This window comes from Protopterus annectens, chromosome 5.part0, assembly GCF_019279795.1.
Source record: "Protopterus annectens isolate FY-2018-M chromosome 5.part0, PAN1.0, whole genome shotgun sequence".
NCBI classification, from domain to species: domain Eukaryota; kingdom Metazoa; phylum Chordata; order Ceratodontiformes; family Protopteridae; genus Protopterus; species Protopterus annectens.
In genome coordinates, this window is record NC_056735.1 from 491,329,834 (window position 1) to 491,352,400 (window position 22,567).

General features: G+C 36.6%; 1 protein-coding gene across 7 annotated transcripts in view; it reads left to right on the forward strand.

Annotated features, from left to right (window-relative positions):
- The window catches only part of SYTL5 (synaptotagmin like 5), a 2,413,062-nt gene that overhangs the window by 2,138,679 nt on the left and 251,816 nt on the right, over positions 1-22,567 (forward strand). For all 7 annotated transcript variants that reach the window (XM_044072411.1, XM_044072417.1, XM_044072414.1 and 4 more), the window contains one exon: positions 13,600-13,778. In XM_044072411.1, coding sequence (XP_043928346.1) covers positions 13,600-13,778 — 179 coding nt within the window. The remainder of the gene's footprint in view (positions 1-13,599; positions 13,779-22,567) is intronic.

Genomic DNA, 22,567 nt, shown 5'->3' on the forward strand with positions numbered 1-22,567 from the left:
GCTAGACAGAGATGCTTTCTATGATAACCACCTTCACAATTTTCCATTTTAGATGCATTTCTCCTTAAAGCTTATACTTCATCCAAGTTATTATGAAGGTCTAAAACTTTCTTTTATTATGCATCTCCTGTATTTCCTTATGTTATTGCAAACCACAGAGTTTCAAAACCATTCTCCTTCTTTCTTCTCAGTCATGCCTGACTGTTGCAGGACTTTTCTCTCAATCCATAAATCCATATCTTCGCTGAATGCCCTCATCTCTTTTTGGCTCATTCCTGTTTCTCCCAAATCTTATTTATGATATTATCTTCTGATTTCCTGTGCTTGTAACCAAATCATCTTAATCTGGTCTCCCTGACCTTCTTTGCAGCTGGGGCCACTTTGTCTTTTGCTCTGATGTCCTCATTTCTGCATCTGTCCCACCATGTGCATCCTACTATGCATCTCAGTCACTTCAAGCTTCCTTAGCTGTTCAGTCTTCACTGCCCAGGTTTCCCTTCTTCAGCTTCTTTTGCAGTCTTTTGTTATACGCTACCCATGATACCTTATGCCATTCAGCTGCAGCATCTCTGATTTGATTCCTCATTCAGACTTCCCTTCTCCAAAACTACATCTCCCAGGGACCCAAAGCTGTTAAACTGTCCTCCCCTTTTTTTCTTCTATCTCAATTTTCATATTCTTCTGATTCCTCCCATTTGGTGCCATGACCTCTGTCTTGTATGTATGCAGGTTCACCCATGTGCTTTCGGTTTTGCACTTCAGTCCACTATCATTTGCTGACATTTCTTTTCAGAGTCTGCATGTAGTGCCACATTGTCTGCATACAGTAACTTAGTTGCCCCCCCCACCCCACCCAACCAATGCCAGCCTGGATATTGGCATGAAACCCACACTGAAAGCTATTAACTAATGGACTGGAAATGATGCATATCTTGAGAAGAAGAAGAAAGATTTGAGTCACCGATAAGTTAAGGCTGTAATGGGCATTTGTAGAAATTATATTAAATACCAATTAAATAGCAATGGCTCCTGATAGGAAGAAAGGAAGGAAGGGATAAAACCATTGTGGGGTATGTTTACATTACAGACATTATTATTAGTGTTATGATTGTTAAATAGTATGTGTATACTATTTAAAAATATACATGTAGCATACATGAAACTGGTTGACAAAGCAGAGGGAAGTGCCTGAGCAGAGAGATAGATAGAGGAAAGACTAACTGTAAACATTAGGTAAATAGAAAAGTTTTCCATCAGTCAGGGCTAAAGATTACTGATACTAGGGTAGGGCATCCAGAGTTTTACCACAAATAGCAATAATTAAAAGTAGGAGAGACATGATAGGCACAGGTTACATGTAGCCCTTTTTAATAAGTTGGCGCTGACACCATCTTGAAACTTGTTATGTTAAGCTGGGTCTATGAGGATAATGAATGTTACTCCGCCCATAAGGCTGGATCTCAGGGTAGGAGAGACAGAGGGAAATTAGATTATTACTGGACACAAGGTACAGAGTTTGATTCTCACATTTGAAGGGAAATTGGACAGGCTTAAAATGGCCTGCAAGGACAGCTAGCCTAGTACTTACCTAAGAACCTATGAACTAAAGAAATCTGACCTTCTGCACAGAATTCTGTACTGCTGTCAAAGCATGTCTATTAATTGAAGCAAATGTACATGAAATATATCTCAGGAATATCTTGTACCAAAACTAATATTCAATTGCTTAATAGTGCAAAGGTGGTGAACATAAACTATCTTGTAAATATCAGTAATAGTGACTTGTTTGTTTGTCTCTTTTGGCTTTTCCCGGTTAGGGGTCGCCACAGTGGAACTCAAGTCTGCTAATGATTGGCAGTTGATTTTTACGTACCGGCTTGCCAGGCCTGACACACAACCTTCATTGAAGGTACGCCCATTCACGCATGTCTCCACGCAGAAAATGCTCTAGCTGAGAATCGAACCGGACAGCGTTTTACTGTGAGGCGACAACGCTATCGCAGCACCACCACCGCGGCGTATAATCAAGAATGTCACTAATTCTCCAGAACCTTTTACTTTCTGTCACATTTAGTTAATGTTGTGATAATGCCATTTTCATCTTGTGTTTCTCCTTTAATACTATGATTTTATTTAACTGTTGTTCTGTATCATATCTTTCTGTTCCATGTATAGATGTTAAAATTGCCTTCTATAAATTCTCTTGCATTTTCTGAGCTGAGGTTGAAATAAATCTTCTTGGAACACTGCTCCACTTTAATCAACAAGTTTAAGTAACTAAATGAGTAAATTCTGACTGGTCAAGTAAATCTGCTTTGTGCCAGACCCAGGATGGATGAAGTTATAAGGAGAATCCAAGTATGTGAAATATTCCTTACTGTTTCTTATCCTTCTAATACTATTAGCTGCCTTTACAGCTATAATTTTCTGATGTAAAAATGTGAGGTGCTGATTTAAGAAAAAGGGATGATGGAAGAAGTAAAAAGAAGCAAAAGAATTGGTAAGGAAGAATGAAAATTTAGGAGTAAAAAAAGTGCAGTGGACAATCCAGCATGACTTCACACTTCTAATCACTTACAAATGCCTTCTACCAGCACCTGCAGGACTGCATGGATAAGGCAATCCCAAGCAAAACAAAGACTCTTTGTACCAAAGGCAAGCATCCAGTCTGGTGGACCCAAGCCATAAACAAACTCTACAACAAAAGGAGGAAGCTACTACAAGATAGAGCAAAAACACCCTTGATCACTATAAGTAAAACTAAGAGCTCTCATAAAATCATCCAAAGCAAATTTAAATAGCTAAAGACTCAAAAGACAATCATAAGGCCGAAACCTAGGAGGAAACTCCCAGATATGCTCAGAACTAGTTCAAAATGATGTGAAGATTACTGATCCTACAGACATTGCCAACATACTGGCTGACAGGTTCCAAAAACACAGCATCCATGGGACCTGATGGTGTCAATGAGGAATTAAACCCACAGCTAGGACAGCTGTTTAATCAAAGTCTTACCTCTGGATCTGCAACTGTGGTCCCATTGACAAGCCTTATCTGCAAAGCCATGGAGAGGATCATAATGGACCTCATAAATAAAGACATAGGGAATTTGCAGACTTTGGATCCAACCCAGTTTGGCTTTGTCAAAGGCAGATCATGCCTTTTAAACTTGGTTGACTTTTTCGAAACAGTCACCAAAGCCATTGATGAGGGAAAGGCAGTCCATACAGCCTACCTCAATCTGGGTATCATTGAAAAACTCATCAGCTTAAATATTAACCCATACATCACAAGATGGGTGACAGAACCCACAGGGTCAGAGTTGCTGGCGCCATGTCAGACTCAAAGCCTGTCACAAGTGGTGTCCCACAGGGCTCGTCCCTGGGGCCACTTGTGTGGCATCTACTTTTTCAAGTACAAGCAAACACAGGAGGGTTATGGCTGACAAAGTTTGCAGATGACTGCAAACTGGGTGCCATAGTAGAAAACACATCTGACACAGATATCCTTCAGAAGGGTCTCACAGAAATGGATAACTGGTGCCAGAGCCATGGCCTAAAGTTAAATGCCAAAAATGCATAGTCATACCCTTAAAAACAAGGTTACCTAGCTACCAAATAGGTGGCAATCCACTGAGCATAGAAGAAGTTATCAGGGACCTGGGGACCCAGGTTGATAGTAGTCTGTCATTCGACATCCATGTAGCTAAAGTAGTTAGGAAGACCTTCTACATTGCCCACCTTATCATGAAGGGATTCTCATCTAGATCAAGGGAGGTCATAGTCTTCATCACTCATCAGACCAATGATTGAGTACAATGCCCCATTGAATGTATCTGACCCGACACTTGCAGCAGCTGGAGAGGCCACAAAAGTTCCTCACCAAAAGGATAAAGGGTCTCAAAAATCTGTCCTATGCTGCCCGACTGAAAGAACTCCAGGTCTATTCAGGCTCAGAGGTGACCTTTGCCTGACATACAAGGCCATGTCAAACCCAGATTTGATGAATATGCTTCACCTCAAAAATCTAGATCCATCAGAGCCACAAGAGACTTAAAATTAATAGGATGTGCTGGAGGGATAGATTCATCACCCAAAGACTCCTATGCTGTGGAACAAAATCTGGCCTTGTTCAAGAGAAATCTTGACCAATGGATGGGAGATTACCTCAGTGTCACTGCTCGACAGAGGCACAGCAAAATAATGGGTATAGTTCCCCATACTAAAAATGCCCTCGGGCAGATAGCCTAGTATGAACCTATGAACCTATGAACCTATGATTAGGTGTAGTGCCAGAAGAAATTAAATGCTAGAAAGATGGAAAGATGCCACATCGCTGAGTAGGAAAGTATATAAGGTATGGTGTTACCAAACCAGAGTCTAATGAGTGAGTGTAAGTAAGAGGAAGCATAGCTGGGGGTGGAGTGGACAATATTAGCAAGAGAAATGGGTGTGGAAGAAGACCTAGTAGAAGGTAAGTGAACTGCAGAACTAATAAAGTAATTCAGAAGGACTTTAAAGAAGAAAGAAAGAAAGAAAGAAAGAAAGAAAGAAAGAAAGAAAGAAAGAAAGAAAGAAAGAAAGAAAGAAAGGAAGGAAGTGGTAGCGCAGTGGTACATGATGGCATGGTAGCTGATGACAGGATGGGCAAATGACTCGAAAAGAGTTGAGAAGAAGTAGATTTGACTGCAGCTTGGGAGGGCCTGAGGAAAAGGAGGGTGACTCATTGAGGAAACAATGTTCATGATGTGTTGGCTCTGCGGCAGTGACAATACCATCTTTTCTAGAAATCTGACATTAAGGCAGAGTTCCACCTACCCCAACTCGATAATGATGAAGGAAAGAGGAGGAAGGCCCATTTGGTAATATGGAATATACAAGAGACATCTTTGTAGGCAAGAGGGAAGCAATCGTGGACAAATGGAGAAAGAGAATAGTTGATGTAGCCATTTTTAAGTAAGTGAGAATAGAACATAAAGACAGAGCTAAGTTTAGAAAAATTTAGATGGGTGTGTGGAAGTAGGCCTGATGTAATGGGGGAAGAATGGATGCTTCTCAATAAAATGGTCTGGACTTCAGGAATCTGTTTATACCTTTGGCTACTTTTGTTTGCATGTAATCGTTGCATCTGCAATCTTTTTTTCTCCAGATATACCTGTTTCTTCTCACCAATCAAAAACATGATGTTTGAATGCATTCATTATGGTTTTACTGAGGACCAGTGGATTGAGGATCAGAATTCCACAATAAACTTACAATTAAACTACATTTTTGGGACCAACATATCAAAACATCCCACACATACCCCATGCAGGACTTATGAAAGTGCTTATAACAGGGCTTGCACTGCTAGTACACTGTGAGTCCCATGTTCCACAGAATCCTTGTTCTCAATCTGCTGGTCTTTAGTTAGATGGCAGTAAACCTTCTGAATGGCTGTACTAAAATGTATATATATGTGCTGTATTTATCATTACATTTCAGACATATCATAGCTGAAAAGGATCTCCAATGGCCCAGTTTGCATATCCTTTTAACAAGCAAATAAATTAATGAAATGTACTAGTGGCATTTAGTGAGGGGGCAAAGGTGTGGATACATAAAAAGAGTAGCTGCTGTGTGGATGACTAAGAAAAGAAGAGAAGAGGTGCAAGTGGGGTTTTGTGACATGGATAATGATGATATGAATGCTGTGAGAAAATCTGTGTAGAAAATTCACAAAGACATTGTACAGTGTCACACTAGTCTAGCCCTACAAGTCAAACTAAACCCCCAAGACATGCTCCCATCTTATATCTCTTTTATATCACGTGGAGCCATCTCTTAAAGCTGGATATAGCCACACCCCACTAACACAGTTCTCAAACACTCCTCTTCCAAAAACCAAAAGCATAGTTTGAGGATTTTAACATGGCATTACAGCAATGTTTGGATTGACTGTATGTAGAAGAGGAGAGGAATACAGAAGTGGAGGAATAATTCATGACTGTAGTGGAAATCGGAGGTTACTGGATGAATGGAGTATTCTGAGAGGGAGAGAGCAAGATGCAATTTTTTAAGGAATGAATGTAAGGAAGGAAACAGAGTGAACTATATAATCATTCTGCTGGAAGGCAGGGTGAAGGAGGCCTGGTTAGATGAAAAGAGCGTTCCAGATCATGTGGGAATATGGATGTGGACTGAACATGAGTAACAAGAAAGTGGGATGTGGGTTGAAAAAAAATAAAAGAAGACTAAGTAGAGAAGGGAAGAAAGGGAATTGGATGAATGTATAGCTAAAGAGGTAATGGCAGAAAATAAACAAATGAGATGGTGGAACAGACTCAGATAAGTGTGGGGACATGAATGGTATGCAATTAAGGAGTGGTATGAAGATAGGAGAAAAGAGGATCTGAGAAGTTAAGAAAAAAATGAAGCTATTGCTGGGGAGTAATGTGGAAGGCAGTGAGATTAAGAGACAGTAGTAAGAGGCAGGAAAAATATCAACTGAAAGATATGAGGAAAAGGTTTGGAGGAACTGGATGAGCAGAAGAGGTAAGTGGGTGACGAGCGGGTAAATATAGAAAAGGGGACAGATTATTGAGCCGCATGTTAAAAGGAAAGTAACTGGGTGATGATAGAGGTGATAAGGGGCAGGCAGTTGAATTGTAGGTACAAGAATAGAGATTGCAGAAGAGTTTAGGAAGTTTTACAAGATACTTTATAGGAAGAAGGATTTAAGGTAAAGGGCATAAGAGAGGAGACAGAAAGGTGGGCTGGAGTTGAGGAAGGAAATAAAGGTGAAATGAAGAGACAAGATTACAACATAGCAGATTAGGGAGGAGATCTTTGAGTTAGAGGTGGAAGGCTGTGGAGAAGGAAGGGCTTCCCATTTAGTTTGCCAAGGCATATTGGGAACAGGCTGCTGCACAGTTTACGCTCATATATTTGTAAACTTTTGAGAGGAAAACTAGAGAAGTTGGCGTACCAGGGACTGGTGGTAGCTTTCACTCAGGGATGAAGGAACAGGATTAAACAGAAAAACTAGTTTTAGCAATACGGAATGTAGATCTAAAAGTACTGAGCAAGGTGTTAGTGTCGAGGCTTTACAAGGTGCTGGGAAGGTTCATAGGGTAAGGAAAAGTGTAATTTATTAAGTGGAGGAAAGGGGTGTTTGGACTGAGGGTTCTCTTATGGAGAATGGAACAAAAATGATGAAGGGCAAAAGGATGGATCATGTTTTTTGCCTTGTAAAAAGCTTTAGATACTGTGGAAGAAGAATGTTTAAAAGCAATGTTAGAAAGGGGAAGACTTCTCCAGCTTCAAGAGATGGTATCATATAATATAAAATTATATATTAAAAGTGATGGCTAGCAGGAGCATGTCTGGAGAATTTGGTGTGACAGGAGGGTTTAGGCAAATGTGCCTCCTGCACTTGTTACTATTTGCTTCAATAGTGAACTTATTGGCTAGAAGAGTGAGAACAGGTATGCAGGTGCATAGCAGAAAAGTAAGCTTCTCTTTTGCTGATGTTTGTGTGCTTGTAAAAGAGGGGGGCAGTATAGAAATCCAGAGTGGTAGAAATATTTGGAGTGTTTGGGGAGCTGCTGTATCTATGTATGCATGAGGAAAGTCTGTGGCTGTAGGAATTTTTAGAGTGAAGAAAGAAGCAGAGTTGGCACTGTCATGGGTGAGAGAGCTTGTCAAAGGCTTGGGGTTAAAGGTGGGATGAATGGTCATATAGTAAGTATATGTTAACTGTGCTAGACTGATTGGTGAACTAGAGAACTTCTAAATATTTGGAGGAACATTTTATGGAATTAGCTGCCAGAGTGGCATTGGACAAGTAGGTGATATTGTCTGCACATATATATCCTATGAGCTGTATCTCATTGTGTGGAAAGAAATGAAAAACTTGGATGTAAAATTACTCTAAAAGATTATACAATAATGTCTCATTGCCACATCCAATCAGCATGTTCATTTTTAATTAAGCATATACCAATAGAAAAAAGTCCAACCACTGGAGTTCCATTGAGCGGTCTGGCTTTTCTGTTGGCATATGCTTAGAGGACAGAGCAAAATGCAAGAAAAGTCAGTTATGCTCTGCAAAACTAAAGAAACAGAAATATACCTAATTTTCCATGTATTTCTGCACTGTCAATCCTGAAATCTGCTCAGACTCTCATACCTTTCAACTGTCCAGATTCTTGCCTCATAGTTTCGGTCTGTTCCTCATAAAATTGTATTTTTCTGGCAAGCCACTGGGCGTTGAAGTCATTAAATGACAGACATTTCAGGTTTGGGCATCATATCCCTCCAAAAATACATTCAAACACAAAACATTTTATTCCAGGAACTTTCTAAGTTTATAAGAGTAATATTTAAAATATGTCCCGACCTTTGTCCCTGCAATATGTTGAACTTTGTCCAGATTTCTTGCATTAACAGTATGTCGGCCAGGGAAAAAAAACAACAAAGGAGATTCTCTTTTCTCTAGTGCTTTTCCTGCATTGATGTACTCTACAAGCATGGGAATGTAAGTCCCATACACATGTGCAGTACATCTTTAAACCAGGAAGAACACAAAGGAGCACTTCAGCACCTTTGTACAAAGACATTATTTAAAAAAGGTGAGCAGTTTCTTTCTTAAACAATATCATTGTAGAATAGCAATAATCTACAACTGTGTGTGGGTATATCTGGATTTACCTATAGTTGGCTTTGTTTAATCACTCAGGCTTCAGCCTCATGATTAAACCATGCCAACTGTTGGTAAATCCTGATATACCCACACACAGTTGTGGAATATTTTCTAATTATTTCCTGAACACAGCAACACATAATGCAGGAAATCACTCCATTGACTGAGGGGTGTAAATAATTTATTGAGAGAAAAAGTTAAGCACTTTCATTCTGCCAATGGAGTGATTTCCAGATTTTACATGTTGCTGTTTTAGACTATTTTATTTTTCTTGTGGTTTATTTCCTAAACATAGGTTCATGCCAATGGATTCAGTGTGCTAGTAATGCATTTATGTACAACCCACCTGAAAATAACACATAAATGACTAGATTACTTCATAAAGGAAATTTTACTAATTATAAATAGTGTAATAAACCATAGTGGAACTACAATACAGAAACTAAAAGAAAATATAATATCCCAACCCACCTTAATTTTTCAAGCTAGTACATAATATACCCTTCTAATTTACATTATTTATTTCTAGTCAAATATTTGTACAATTGTTGTTGCTGTCTGAAGTATCTTTATCTTATCTTTGCAATTGTGAAGATGAGTTCTTATGATCCATATGTAGTACTCTGAAAGGAATCTTACTCCCCATCTAGAAGCAGGGATAACATTTTATGTTTTGACGGGTGATGCCTCTGCCTACAAATCCCAATATTGCATTACCATAGTTCATTCCTTGTTGCTTTGTCAGGTTCCTTGCTCACTTTCTGATCATCTGCTTTGACTACCCCCCCCCCCCGATTCATTTCCTGATTTACCATTACTTTTGCTTTACATCTAGTTTGAATTAATTTCCTGTGTAATTGCATCCAAGATGCATTATTTTGCATTTGCTTTTAGGGGATGTTATTATGTTTTAAAACATTCATATAATGTTGTCCTTTTTAATCCTTTCTAGTCATTCTTGGGTATCGATGCTGATGTTCTTGTTTGTGTCATCAGTAAAAAGGCATACATTTCTTTTTGGGCCTCCTTCAATTTCCCTTATATAGAAATTGAAAAGAACCGATCACCAATCTCTGGTTTATTCTACTAGCAATCATTCTGTCTTCTCTTAGCTTAAGCAGACATGAAGACTTTTTGATGGATTTTCAGTGGCCATATACAGTGGTTGTTCTATCTCTGCAAGAAGAATGAAGACATTTACCATTGTCTTCTTGCCTTTTCACCTTACTGTCTTACTTGTGGTGATTATTTTTATGTTTGACCAGATACTAACCTGCTTTTTAAACTATTATTGCTTTTAGTTATTTATTGTGGATGAGGAAAAGGAAGACCCTTCAGAGGAGACAAGGAGGAGGCCTTTGTGTTTTATGTTTTATTCTATTCTTGAATTCTGCTTACCTTGTAATGTCTTTGCCAGATATTATACAGTAGTTACACTGAAGTCACTATGAACAGTTCTCACTATTAATATGTGGACCAGGGTAGAAATGGGGAATATGTCCTAAGGTCTGATTCCAACAAGGGCACTTTTTGTTAGTGAGCTGTGGCCAGGATAATGCAGATTAAGACAATTTTCATGACACCAATAAAACAATATCCTGAAAAGCTATGAGTAAAAATTATAAAAACCTACAAAAACCTTTAGATTGGGAATGTTAAAATACTTTTAACCACCTAAGGTAAGCTATTTTATTCAGTGGAAAAGAAATAGGGCTGCACCTGTGAGAACTATTGTCAAATGCTGGCAGAAGTGACAGGGAGAACTGGACCTTGGCAAGCTTTAGAAGATGTATGGTGCAGAAAATAAAAAAAAAGTTGTAATTAGTGCTGGAATGACATATGTTCTATGATCAGGATCTATTCAAGAGCCATCTTGAAATGTGAGGATTTTATTGGACATTACAGAAGGTGGTTAGGGTGAAAGGAGCCTGTTTCCCTTGATTTGGGATTATATTTAAATGTAGTACTTGAAGAGGAATGTTCTGAGCAGTAATGCAAAACTTTTCAATATCTTCTAACTTTTGTTGTAATCTAGTCATGAACGGCTAGGGCATTTGTGCCATTTGTACCATTGTTGCAGAATTACAGTATTTAAACATTATTTGGCCCCGTCTGTCAAGTTTTCAGTTTAATTGCCACCTTGGTGCTGAAATTCATGCCCTGTAGAAATGCACTGTTGTTCCCCATCTAAGAAGGGGCAGTCATGCATATTTTGCATTTTTTGTCTTTGCCATGATGCAGAGGTTATTACTTCATGTTAACATTTTTAGCATAAATAATAATTATAATCCAAACAACCTAAACAAAAAAGTCCATTGTTTTCTTATAGAATGTGGATTAGCAAGATACTCACAATTTATGTTTCTTTTTCTATTTTAAATGACTCGTATCTAAACAACTGTGCAACTCATTACTTATATTGAATTAACTTATTGATAAGACATGAGTCACAGGATGTTTTCTTGCAAACAGATTCCATGTCTTGTGTTTTTTACCCTACTATCTTATCTCAAATATTTGTAAATAATTTGGTGTACTATTTTTGTTTCTGTTGAACTTTTGTTTACATTCATATTTTCTGTTATTTTTTTATTATCTGTTCTTTGTATAACATGGAGCTTTTCTCCTCTGGCCTCCACTGAAAATGGGCCTCTGGCTCAGTCACACACTCCCAGTAAACAAATGAAAAATAAAATAAATAAGATTACGTTTTTATGTTTTTTCCATATATACATGAATATAAAATACAGCTGAAGCTCACTCAGCAGTGCCTCATCATACACACATCCATACTAATCAAATGATTGCTTGAACTGCTGCATTTAATCCCCTTTTACTTTATTGGTTTGCTGCTTCTGTGTTTTTCAGAAATTAATGTGGTGTTTATCGTCACTAAAGGGCTATATTTAATGCTTGACATTAAAATTTTCTGCCATCTACAGTCATTCTACCCCTGATATGAAGGTATGAGTTCTAAAACTTCAGTAATCTCTTGGTTATTGAATTAATACTATTTGAGTAATTATAAGCTACCTACTAGGAAATGGATTTTATGGAATGGCTGCTCAGATTACACTGAGTCTGCATTCATGTTGTTCAGTAAGATGGTGTTAAGAGGGTTCCGATTACACATTTCCAGATGACCACCATGCTTGTGGTGTCACATGCTCATGTTGTGCATACATTTTACTATGCTGTTTACTGCATCTTGGCTGAGAAGTGCCCAGAAAACAAGGAAAGCAGACCATAGCAGTTACATAATACAGTGCTTCCAGATGAAAAGCAGCTTATCCAAAATCCAAGTAGCGCAGACAAATGTCTGTAGCCTTTCAGGCACGCTACAGTGGAGGATGAGTCACTTCAGACATCATGCTCTTAACACTGCTGCATTTATTTGAAAATGTGTATGCTGGACAGATTCCACAGAAGGTTATTTTAAATATATATAAACCATTTTCTACAGTGGGCTTAAGAACAAGGACATCTGCAGTGGTTCCATTCATACCATTGTAGGGAAAACATGAGAACTCCAAAGAGATAGAATAGAGAGTTGCTGATGCATCTTATTAACTTCTAACATAATCTCAATATTTTTAAATGTGGGAAGCTTCTGAAAAGAAGCTTCAGTTCTATACTTTTTCCATAGTTTTAATTATTCATAACACCCAGTGATTTTAAAACCAGATCTTTCTTACAGCTAACCTGGCTAGACTAATTTGTAGGGTAAGTGCCTTACTTTGTGTGTAAGTACAGACTAAGTGAATCAAATTCAGAACTACAAAGTGTGCATTTCCAGCAGTATAAAGCCTTAATCCTTAGTGCTATACTGTCAAACATTATACTGGGAGATATTGTCAGTTTTACTTTGTTTCTCACGCATGAGGTTCTTGTCTTGTGCTACCTTTCTCTATAAACACCACTAGTCCTATTTTAACTTTTTAAAAGAGAGTCATTTAACTCTTTTTTGACTATAACATATATTGCCCATGCACTGGATATTGTGTCAACTAGCAAACCTTTACTAAACGAAAGGAAAATAATGAACTTTCTAATATCCCGTAGTATGCAAAACTTACTAAGGTCCATACAATTTTTCATTTTCAAAGCTAAATCCAGTTTCCACCTGTACTTTATACTTCTAAAGTACTTTATACTTCTAAAAGGGGTTGATATCCAGGCAGTAAATAATTGTCTCTGAAATAAGTTAACAATTCAGGATAAGGAGTAGTGCTAAGTAACTAAAAGTCCAGATATCTGACTTTTTTGTAGCTAATAAGACAATGCCAACACCTAGTAACCATGGTCAAATAAAGCTCTAAGTTATCACTTCAAGCAATGTTCTTGCCTGAGGAGTTTCATCAGAAATCTTTTGACACAGCAGTAAAATGAAAGGAAGCATATGAGCTGTCAGAAAAAGAAAATGTGGATGCAGTGTTTGTTCTTTTCATCTAATTATATCATGTACAGTAGCTTGTTAGCAAGTGCCTTCTTATATCATTAACGTAATTGGAAAATTGTATAAGCAAATGACATTGTCTCACTTTTTTCTTCATCTTGGTGGTTTCTCTAAGCTGTTAAGGTAAGTGATTCTGCATAGTTCCTTCAACTTATATCTTACTTGCCGAAAGGGTAAGCAGTCCATTGTGGAATTCCACATAGGTGCATGAACTTGTCTTAAAAGAGTTATAAAAGGTTACTAAGATTTCTGGAAGTGATCTTTAGTTGCATATTGTACCCATCTTAAGAAGCCATTATGTCATCAAAAGTCATAGTAGCACTACACAGACACAGGCTTGTCAGTCATTTATTAGTAAAAACAGTAATTCACTGATAACTGTCAAAATGACTTCCAAGTAATTGATTATTTTGCTATTTATCTTGTATGTGCATAATAATATTTTCCTTGTCTTTTGACAGACCAGTTTAAACAGCATGATGAGTGTTTACAGTGAGACTGGGGATTATGGTAATGTCAGTGTGAAAGGGGACATTCTTCTCACTATCACCTACAGCTACAAAACTGGTGCTCTGAACATCTTAGTGAAGGAGTGCAGGAATTTGGCAATAGGTGATGAAAAGAAGCAAAGAACTGACCCGTAAGTACTTGTTATATGATTTATGTTGTTTTATTGTTTTTTAATTTATATTTAAGCTACTTTTGTCATTATTATTCAGACAAGAACAGCTTTATGTACTACAATATCAGTGAGCTGCTGGAAGTGAGATGTGAAACCATTATATCTGCACTGAGGTATTTTGTTCAAAACCTCTGTCACTGATACACTTGTTTGAATACAATACCTATGCAGTTGTACACTGCTTATAATTGAACACTCAGGCAGTGTTAACTTATTCATTATTATTTTCATTAAAATGTTATATACAGGAGCAAATGACAATTTTTAATAAATTGTTATATACAGGAACAAACCCATAAACATAATAAAAACAAGTAACTGTTTACAAAAGTGGCTACATCAATTCTTACTACATGCATTACTAAGATTCAATAAACGGCCAAAAAGTAGAAATTAATCATAGAACATAGATTATTATTTCCCTGTTTATAAGTTCAGGTTAATTCAGTTAGTAATATTTTGATGTTATTTTGTTTGTTTTTATCTTAACAGCATATGTTTCTTTTTGACATACAACAGCAACCATATTTATAAATTCTGTAAATAAAGGCATAACCTCATTTTTCCTAGTTATCTGTAGCCATTTTCCTGACTATATTGCATAAGCTTCAGAGAAGTTGGAATTGAGACTTGGGTACATATCTGGGAACTGGAGTATTAAACAGTACCACAACTTTAGTTAATATAAGTCCATCAGACTAAAATACTTGCAGGAAACATTGAAAAAGTTCCCCAAAAGGTTGTTTGTATTTGTAATCATAAGCCGTGTGCTGTCAGTTTGCTTTTATTAAGGATTTGCCTCCAACATCTACTGCAGTTAAAGTCGAGCAGCTTATTTGGAGAACATAACCATTATAATTATCTTTGATACAAACTTTATAGTATTTAATTATATTTTGGACAAATATGGCCCCCATCTCAGTGCTTGTTTTGAGATTATTTAGAAAATCAAGAACAGATGAATATTATTTTTTAATTGTATCTGACCTTAAATCACTTTTAAGGATTAAAAATAATCTATTGATTTGTGATATAAGCCAGTTTTCCATATTCATATCATATCTATCCATTAGTCTGTGTTAAGTATGTTAGTCTTTCTTAACATTTGATTCCAAAAGAAAAAAAATCCTTATTTCTTAAGCTTAACATTTTTTTTAATTTAAACTGTTTACATCTTCTTGAATAAATGCTGTAAGGAATAATGTGAAACACCATGCTTTTATCTCAGAAAATATATATACATATTTTTCTAATAAAGGACTATCATTTTTATAATATAGGACTATCACTTTTGATATTCTTTCGATATTTTTACGTTGTTACAATGATTTATGGATTTTATGCAGTTTTATTGCTTACATAAACCTGCATGGTAGCTGTTGCTTTGTATGCTGTTTTTGTGATATTTTTCTAAATGCTTTAATTTGTTTTTATACAAGTAGAATCTGGATTATTTGTGCTTTTAAATAAATATGCCTTTAATACACGTCATATTATTATGCAAGATTTTTATATGTTGTGTAGTGATATTCATTACTTTACTTAACCAAATGGTTTCTACAGTTTTTCCCTGATTGACTGAATAATCAGAAATTAAACATAAATCTGTTATTATTTTAATAACTAAAGTTATTACATACATTTCTGTACCTGAAAATCCTATTCCACCATCTTTCCATTCTCTTATGTGATGTCTCAAAACTATTCTAGGTCTGGTGGGATACCATAATAACTTAAAAATATATCATTACATTGTTTTATGTGTTCATTTAAAAAAAGAAAAAAAGTTGTTTCTATAATGCATAGTAGTTTGAATAAAAATACAATTTTGATCAACCTAAATTCCACAGAAAAGAATACATTATTTAATTTATTTATCATTGTTTTTATACCGTCTAAAACCTTTTTATATTTTTTCTATTTCTTTACAACTGCATGTAAGAGTAATCCTTAAATATTTAGTCTCTTTACTATCCCATTTAAATTCAGTATTAGTTTTCATCAAATAATTTAACTCTTTGTTGAATAATAAGGTGTTAGTTTAATTATGATTAAACTTTAGACCTCACATCATCTCAAAGTATCTTATTTTTATACATTTGCTAGTGAAGAATCAGTATTACCTATTGTTAACAGCATATGATTGGTAGATTACTGAATTTTCAAAGAATACTCATAATTTAATTTGACTCCTATTACATTGTTAAGTTTTATACAATTGGTTAGATGTTCAATAGCCAAAGCAAATAATAAGTGAGACAAGGGACCACCTTGTTTCATGACCTTGCTTAATGTTATTGACCAAGATATAAATGCTCCTAGTTTGACATATGAAATTAATTTTAATAAATGTGAGTAATAAGATATATAAAATTACTTGGAAGCCTGTATAGCTCAAATACTTTACTTAAACAAGACTACTTTAGTGAATCAAATTGTTTATCCAGATCCATGCTAATTATATATAGCTTCCATTTATAGTTATTCCTGTAACAAACTAAGTTATTTATGCTTTTGATGTTATACTGTATTTGCCTATTTGCTATAAAGCCAGTTTAGCCTTCCTGTATTAAAGCAAGTAGTATATTTTAGTCTATTGGCAAGGTCTGATATAAAAATATTGTAATTAACATTCAATAATGATATAAGTCTATAAGAAGAACATAACAATTGATATGCTTCCTGTTTTAATAAAACATAAATTATTGTATATTTCAACAATGGAGGCATATTAAATATAGATTACATTTCTGTGATTACTTTGTGTAAAAGAGATAACATGTTTGAGGTAATAATTTACATAACTCAGGAATGACAAATCTTACCTGGAGCCTTATTTTCCTAAAGCCTTTTAATGCTCTCCTTTATTTCTGTTATAGAATGTGGCCATACACACCATAATCTTTACTGTCACTATACAAGTTAATAATCCTATGCATTATAATAGATGTTTTCTATACAATTACACTATTGTACCTCTCTTGTCCTACTAAATTGGCTAGAGCTCCCACACTATCTTACATATCTACAGCTAACCACTGCACACATACTCATATTGAAACCATCTAACTGCCCTGCCCTTTCTTCCCTACTCACTCAGTACCATCCAAATTGACCACTTCAGTCAGAAAGTCAAATGCTCCTGAGCATTGAAAAGCCCAGCCTTTCCACCGGTCACATGCTCTACTCCTTCACTAGCTCCAAGCTGTGGAATACTCTCCCACCCTCTCTCAGGACTACCAGCAATCCAGCCCTCTTTAAACAGTCCCTGAAACAACACTTCTCTCTGTGGCACAGCACTTGCACCAAACCTATACTTCCCTGCACTTGACAATATCTTACACCCTCATGAAATACTTCTCTCTATACTCTCTAAGTCCTCTAACACTTTGCCTTTTCTTAACTTTTACCTATGACGTCATGGATTTCTCTTTTGATGTCTGCTCCATGCAGTTTTAAAAAAATGTCTCCTAGGCATGCTCACTACAGGCTTTAAGAGTCAATCATCAAATATAGATATATTTACCAAGGAGTGCCACATATCAATCTGTATCATCTCATGCTAACATCCTCTACATATATATCTGTATAATCTCCTGCTAGTATCCTCTACATAGTAACCTCATAAAATGTCTTTCAGTTTTTCCTCAGTTAGAGGTTGCCACAGTGGAACTCCGGTCTGCTAATGATTGGCAATGAATTTTTACGGTGTCATGTTGCCACCCTAGCACCCAGCCTTCAAAGAAGGCACACCCACATATGCACACACCTACCTGCATGTCCCTAAATTCACTCGACCGTGGGGAGAACATGCAGAGTAATCTCATAATGTCCCTAGTTATAATTCCAGCTCAATCTGCTAACAACTCTCATTCTACTGTACTCTTTATGAGAAACTACTTCCTCTAACTATTTTAAACTACTGCTTCAACATGTGTATTTTTATGATTTATGAATTTAAGTTAATATTTCTTCAGATATATGTGTTCTGCATTCTTATGAATATGTCCATATGATTTACAGTGTCAATATTTGTAATGTGTATTGCAATCACATGTCTATCTATGTATTTGATTTGATGTATTTGATTTGATGTTTTTTTGTTCATTTGTTGTGGAGCTTTTCTATCCCAGGCCCCCACTGAAAATGGGCTCATTTCAGCCCAGTGGACCATCCTGGTAAACAAATGCAAATAAATCAATCAATTGCTGATCCTCTTCTCTTTTCATTAAAACTGCAAGTTGCTAGAACTGTATATCCCTTTGTATGCAATATACTAATGTCACCTTTAAGTAAAGAAGTTTCTTGTAATAAAAAACATTTTTAAATACTTAAGCAAGTTTTTGCCACTGTTGCTGCTATTTACATTTAAAATAAAATGCATTTTAAAGAAGATATGTTATATCAGTAACTTTTATATTGCTATTATGAACCGCAATTGTAGGATCTCTATAATAAGCCAGACCCTTAGAATAATGACTATATGAAAACAAATATAAAATATTTCTTGAATGATCATTTTATTTGACATAGACACACAACAAAGAGTTAACAATAGTAATGATAACTAAAACACAATTAAACCAATTCTCTTCTGTAGAACTTAAGGGACTTAGTATGAACAGAAATCACATTCAAACTGCCCTTCATTTTCATTTTACTCTCTTGCATCCATTTATATTAGCTATTCTTTAAATCTGTAGACATATATCTGTTTTAATTTAATCCCCTCTATTGTCATGTATTCGTTTATAATAATATGTATTTATTATCTTTGAGACATCTACTCAAAAGATAATCACAAAATAACTAAAACATAGTTTATCTTCTGAATTTCTATAGCACAGGACAGTAGACAAATGAAAGATGGGGTGCACGGTGTCTTGTACGTAGCAGGTTTTAAGTGCTCTGTACTACTAGAAAGACCTTGACAGAAATATACTATCAAACTTAATAAAATCAGTGCTATAAGTAAAGATAAACATTTATTGTGTGTGTGTGTGTGTGTGTGTGTGTGTGTGTGTGTGTGTGTGTGTGTGTGTGTGTGTGTGTGTGTGTGTGTGTGACTATTTATCTATCTATATCTGTCTATGTATCTAGCCATATCCATACATACACACATATCCCTTCATTCCTTTTCCATTGTATGTTAAATCTTTAGATTTATTAGTTTGTAGGTAGTTGCTGAGTATGTGGTCAAGAAGAGTACCGAGGAGACTGTCCTAATTTCAGAGCAGCTCCAGAACACTTTTTGGTTAAGTGACCTGCTCAGAGTCACACAGTAGTTGAATGAAGGCTGGATTGCATGGTGGCTTGCATACAGCAGATTTTAGTTGCTCTGTAGTATTCAAAAAATTTTGACAGGATTTACCTTCAAACCCAATTCAATTGATATAAGTGAAGGAAGACATGTATTTTGTCTTAAGATCAAATTATATTAGTCAGAAATTAATAATGCAGTAAAGGATCTGGACCACTTGAAGGATGCCATTTTCTAAAACTAGTGGACAAAAACATTTTATAAAGAGGGATTTTCAGAAGATAATGCCATCCATAGAAGAATTATCTTTAAAATAGGGGGTAAAGATGAGAAAGCTGATTATATACAAGAGAATGGCAACAGTTTGTACTTCTAAAAATATGATTAAACAGAATACTCATATAGAAAGTACTGAAACACGTTTAAAAAGTCATAAAGAAAAATTTAGATGAACAAAGAAACTGCACTACATTTTTGCTAAAACAAAATAAATGGCAACAGGATAAGGTAGATAACCTAAAAAACTGTGAGGGAAGAAATAACTTAAGAATATAAGAATATAAGTATTTTAAGAATTTATGGCATGAATATATAATGGATATATAAATGGAAGAAGAAAATATGGCTAATTTCCTCACCAGCTATATTCCAAGAGTGTTTAACCTTCAAAAGAGCTTGTACTATGGTATAGAATAAGCTCATAGATTTCTCTCAAAACATATAGCTAAGGAATGAGTTATTCTCAGGTCTATAATTGTTAAATGTGTCTCCCATCTGGTAAAAAACTTGTTGTTAGAACTGATTGAACAAATCCTCCTCTGAAAATTGGTAATTTCATCATCAGATATGATAATGACTATTCAAAGACAGTAAATGAAAGAGGAAGGTTTGCATACCATTTATAAAGCACATGTAGTGTACTGTTTAATTGTCACATTTTATTTCCAGCAAGATTAAGAATCTTTGTAGCAGAAGGAACAAGTATTTTTGACTCTTTAGAATATGTCTTTTCCTTTCTTAAATCTAAAATGATCAGAAATGTTCAAGAGACATATAGTGAGGCTTAGAGGTCCCAGGTGCTGGTTTCGGGTTCCAGTCTCCCTGGGGGCATGGGTTTGAATCCCACCACTGCCAGTTTAAGGCTGTGAACTGCTGTCCTTCTTTATGTTGTTTGATAGAGCTGAATATCTGTTACTGTTGTAACCCTCAGTTTGCAGGGAAATCTTTTGTCTAGAGGTCTAGCTGTTTTCTTTGTGGCAGAAAGTAAATCAGACTGGTTTAATCTAGCTAAGGGCATTCCTGCAAAACTGTTATTTTTGATTGGATAATTAGGCTGGTTTCTGTTTCTCTGCCTTTAATAGCCAGTGTTTTAAATCAGATATACCTGTTTGCTCAAGCTATTCTAAGCTGCAGAGAGACTGGCCTACTGCCTGCTATGATATTGGAAAAAGATAAGTGTTTATTTTCAATTGTCTTCTGCACTTCTGATTTAATACATATCTGTGTAATCTGTACAACTGTTTTTTTCTCACCCACCCAGCCTGTTCTTGTGGTGATCTGAAGTCTTGGTGGCTTTGAGTTGCCTGCCTTTGGTATAAAGTTGATACTGGACACGCCCGCCAGTCACATTACATCAGCTCATTCTAATGTTTATAGTGAGAACCTAGCAAAAGCCCACCCCTTTAGCTTCTGAAAATTGAATTATCTCATTATCTTCTGTTTCTTCACTTTCTACTAAAAAAAAAGAAAAACTGTTTCCCGCCTTTCTTGTTTGTAACTAATCTAGTCCAGAAACAGATTTGCTGTATCCAGAACTGTTTGTAAGCTTCTGAGTGGTGCATGGTGCTAAAAAGTCTGCTCTTCAAATTTTCCCTTAGATATGCTAGTTCTCTCCTCTCCTGCACTTTTACTAGCTTATTAGCCTAGCACTTTACCAGACTTCTTGTAGCAATTGTTGTAGCACACAAAAGTGCTTCCAGCACTAAACGTTCTACAAGGAAACAGCTCCAGCACTTATTATTAATGCCCACCCCTGCATGCATGTCTAAAGGTCAGTTCCCTGTGCTTTTTCCTATTAACCTGGTAAACTTGGGCACCCTGAGGCAATGTAGCAACTACCTCATGTACACTGATAACCCTCTCCTCTTACCTCCCAACACTCAAACTTGCGAGAGATGCACTTATATATCCAAATTGGAAGCCATGCACTCTCCAGTCAGACCAGAATAGCTGGTCAAGAGGAGAAGATCAACACTTGCACCACACCACATGGAACACATAGCCCTCCAGAACACACACCAGCACTGCTTTCACATAAAAACACAAACCACGCATCCACCTTTGTGGAGGTTCTCAATAAAATTCTACCCAAACAGCAGAGACCTCCAAGGCAGAAATGCACTCAACCACCACAACACAACACTATTCATGAGACACATAACTCTACTAAACAGTGTGCCACTCAGCCAAAGCCCCTAAGGCAAAACAGCATGCCCAACACACTAGACATAGCTGACTCGATAGTGAGGCACACTGATGTCCCACTCACTAATTTGAATAAGGAGAAAGTAACAGTCAGCTTGCCTGTCAGGTGCCAGGATCCGCCACATAACGCATGCACTCAGGTCCCTCAACAACAGGTACAAATATGACTCTGTCATTGTACATGTGGGTGTGAATGGGCTGAGACGTACCTCCCTGGACTACATGAAAAGAGACATGGAGGAGCTTTCAGATTATGTAGCCCAGATGAGTATGACCCTAGCCCTGAGCAGCCTCCTACCATCACCCAGAATGATACCACAGTACAAGCAGAAAATTATTGATTTCAACAACTGGCTAAGTTTCTGGTGTCAATCTAAGGGGATCCAGTATCTGTCTACCTGGGATGACATGAATGACAGACCTATATGCTTTGCCAAAGATGGCCTGCATCTGTAACCCCTGGGCTTCCGGATACTGGCCAATGCTCTTGCCACCCCTATAGTGCCTTTTTAAGAGGTGTTCCAAGACCAAATTTCCACCATAACAGCTGCAAACAAATGCAATCTGAGGGTCATGCTGCTCAACACTAGAACTCTAAATCTCAAAATGTACTCGCTCGAAGCACTCCTTAAAATGGAGAACATCGACATTTGTGCTTTAACAGAGACCAGGTTGAAGGCAGCAGAAAGCACCACTGCACTACAAGGTTATAACTCATTCCACGCCCTTCGGCCGCAGAACCTGGACTGAAGCTCCAAAGGTGGTGGTGTTTCCATATTCCTAAGGGATGTGCACACCTCCAGACTGGTAGCCCAACATAACGCATTAGAGATACTTCTGGCGTAGCTAACATTGGGTAATACAGCTATAGGTCCCCAATCATGTCCCAAGACTCACACTCCATGTTCCTAAGCATCCCGGAGAATATTAGGGTGCAACCTATCACTTTCATATTGAGCAACTTCAACTATCCCTCCATTAACTGGGAAAACTATTCATGTAC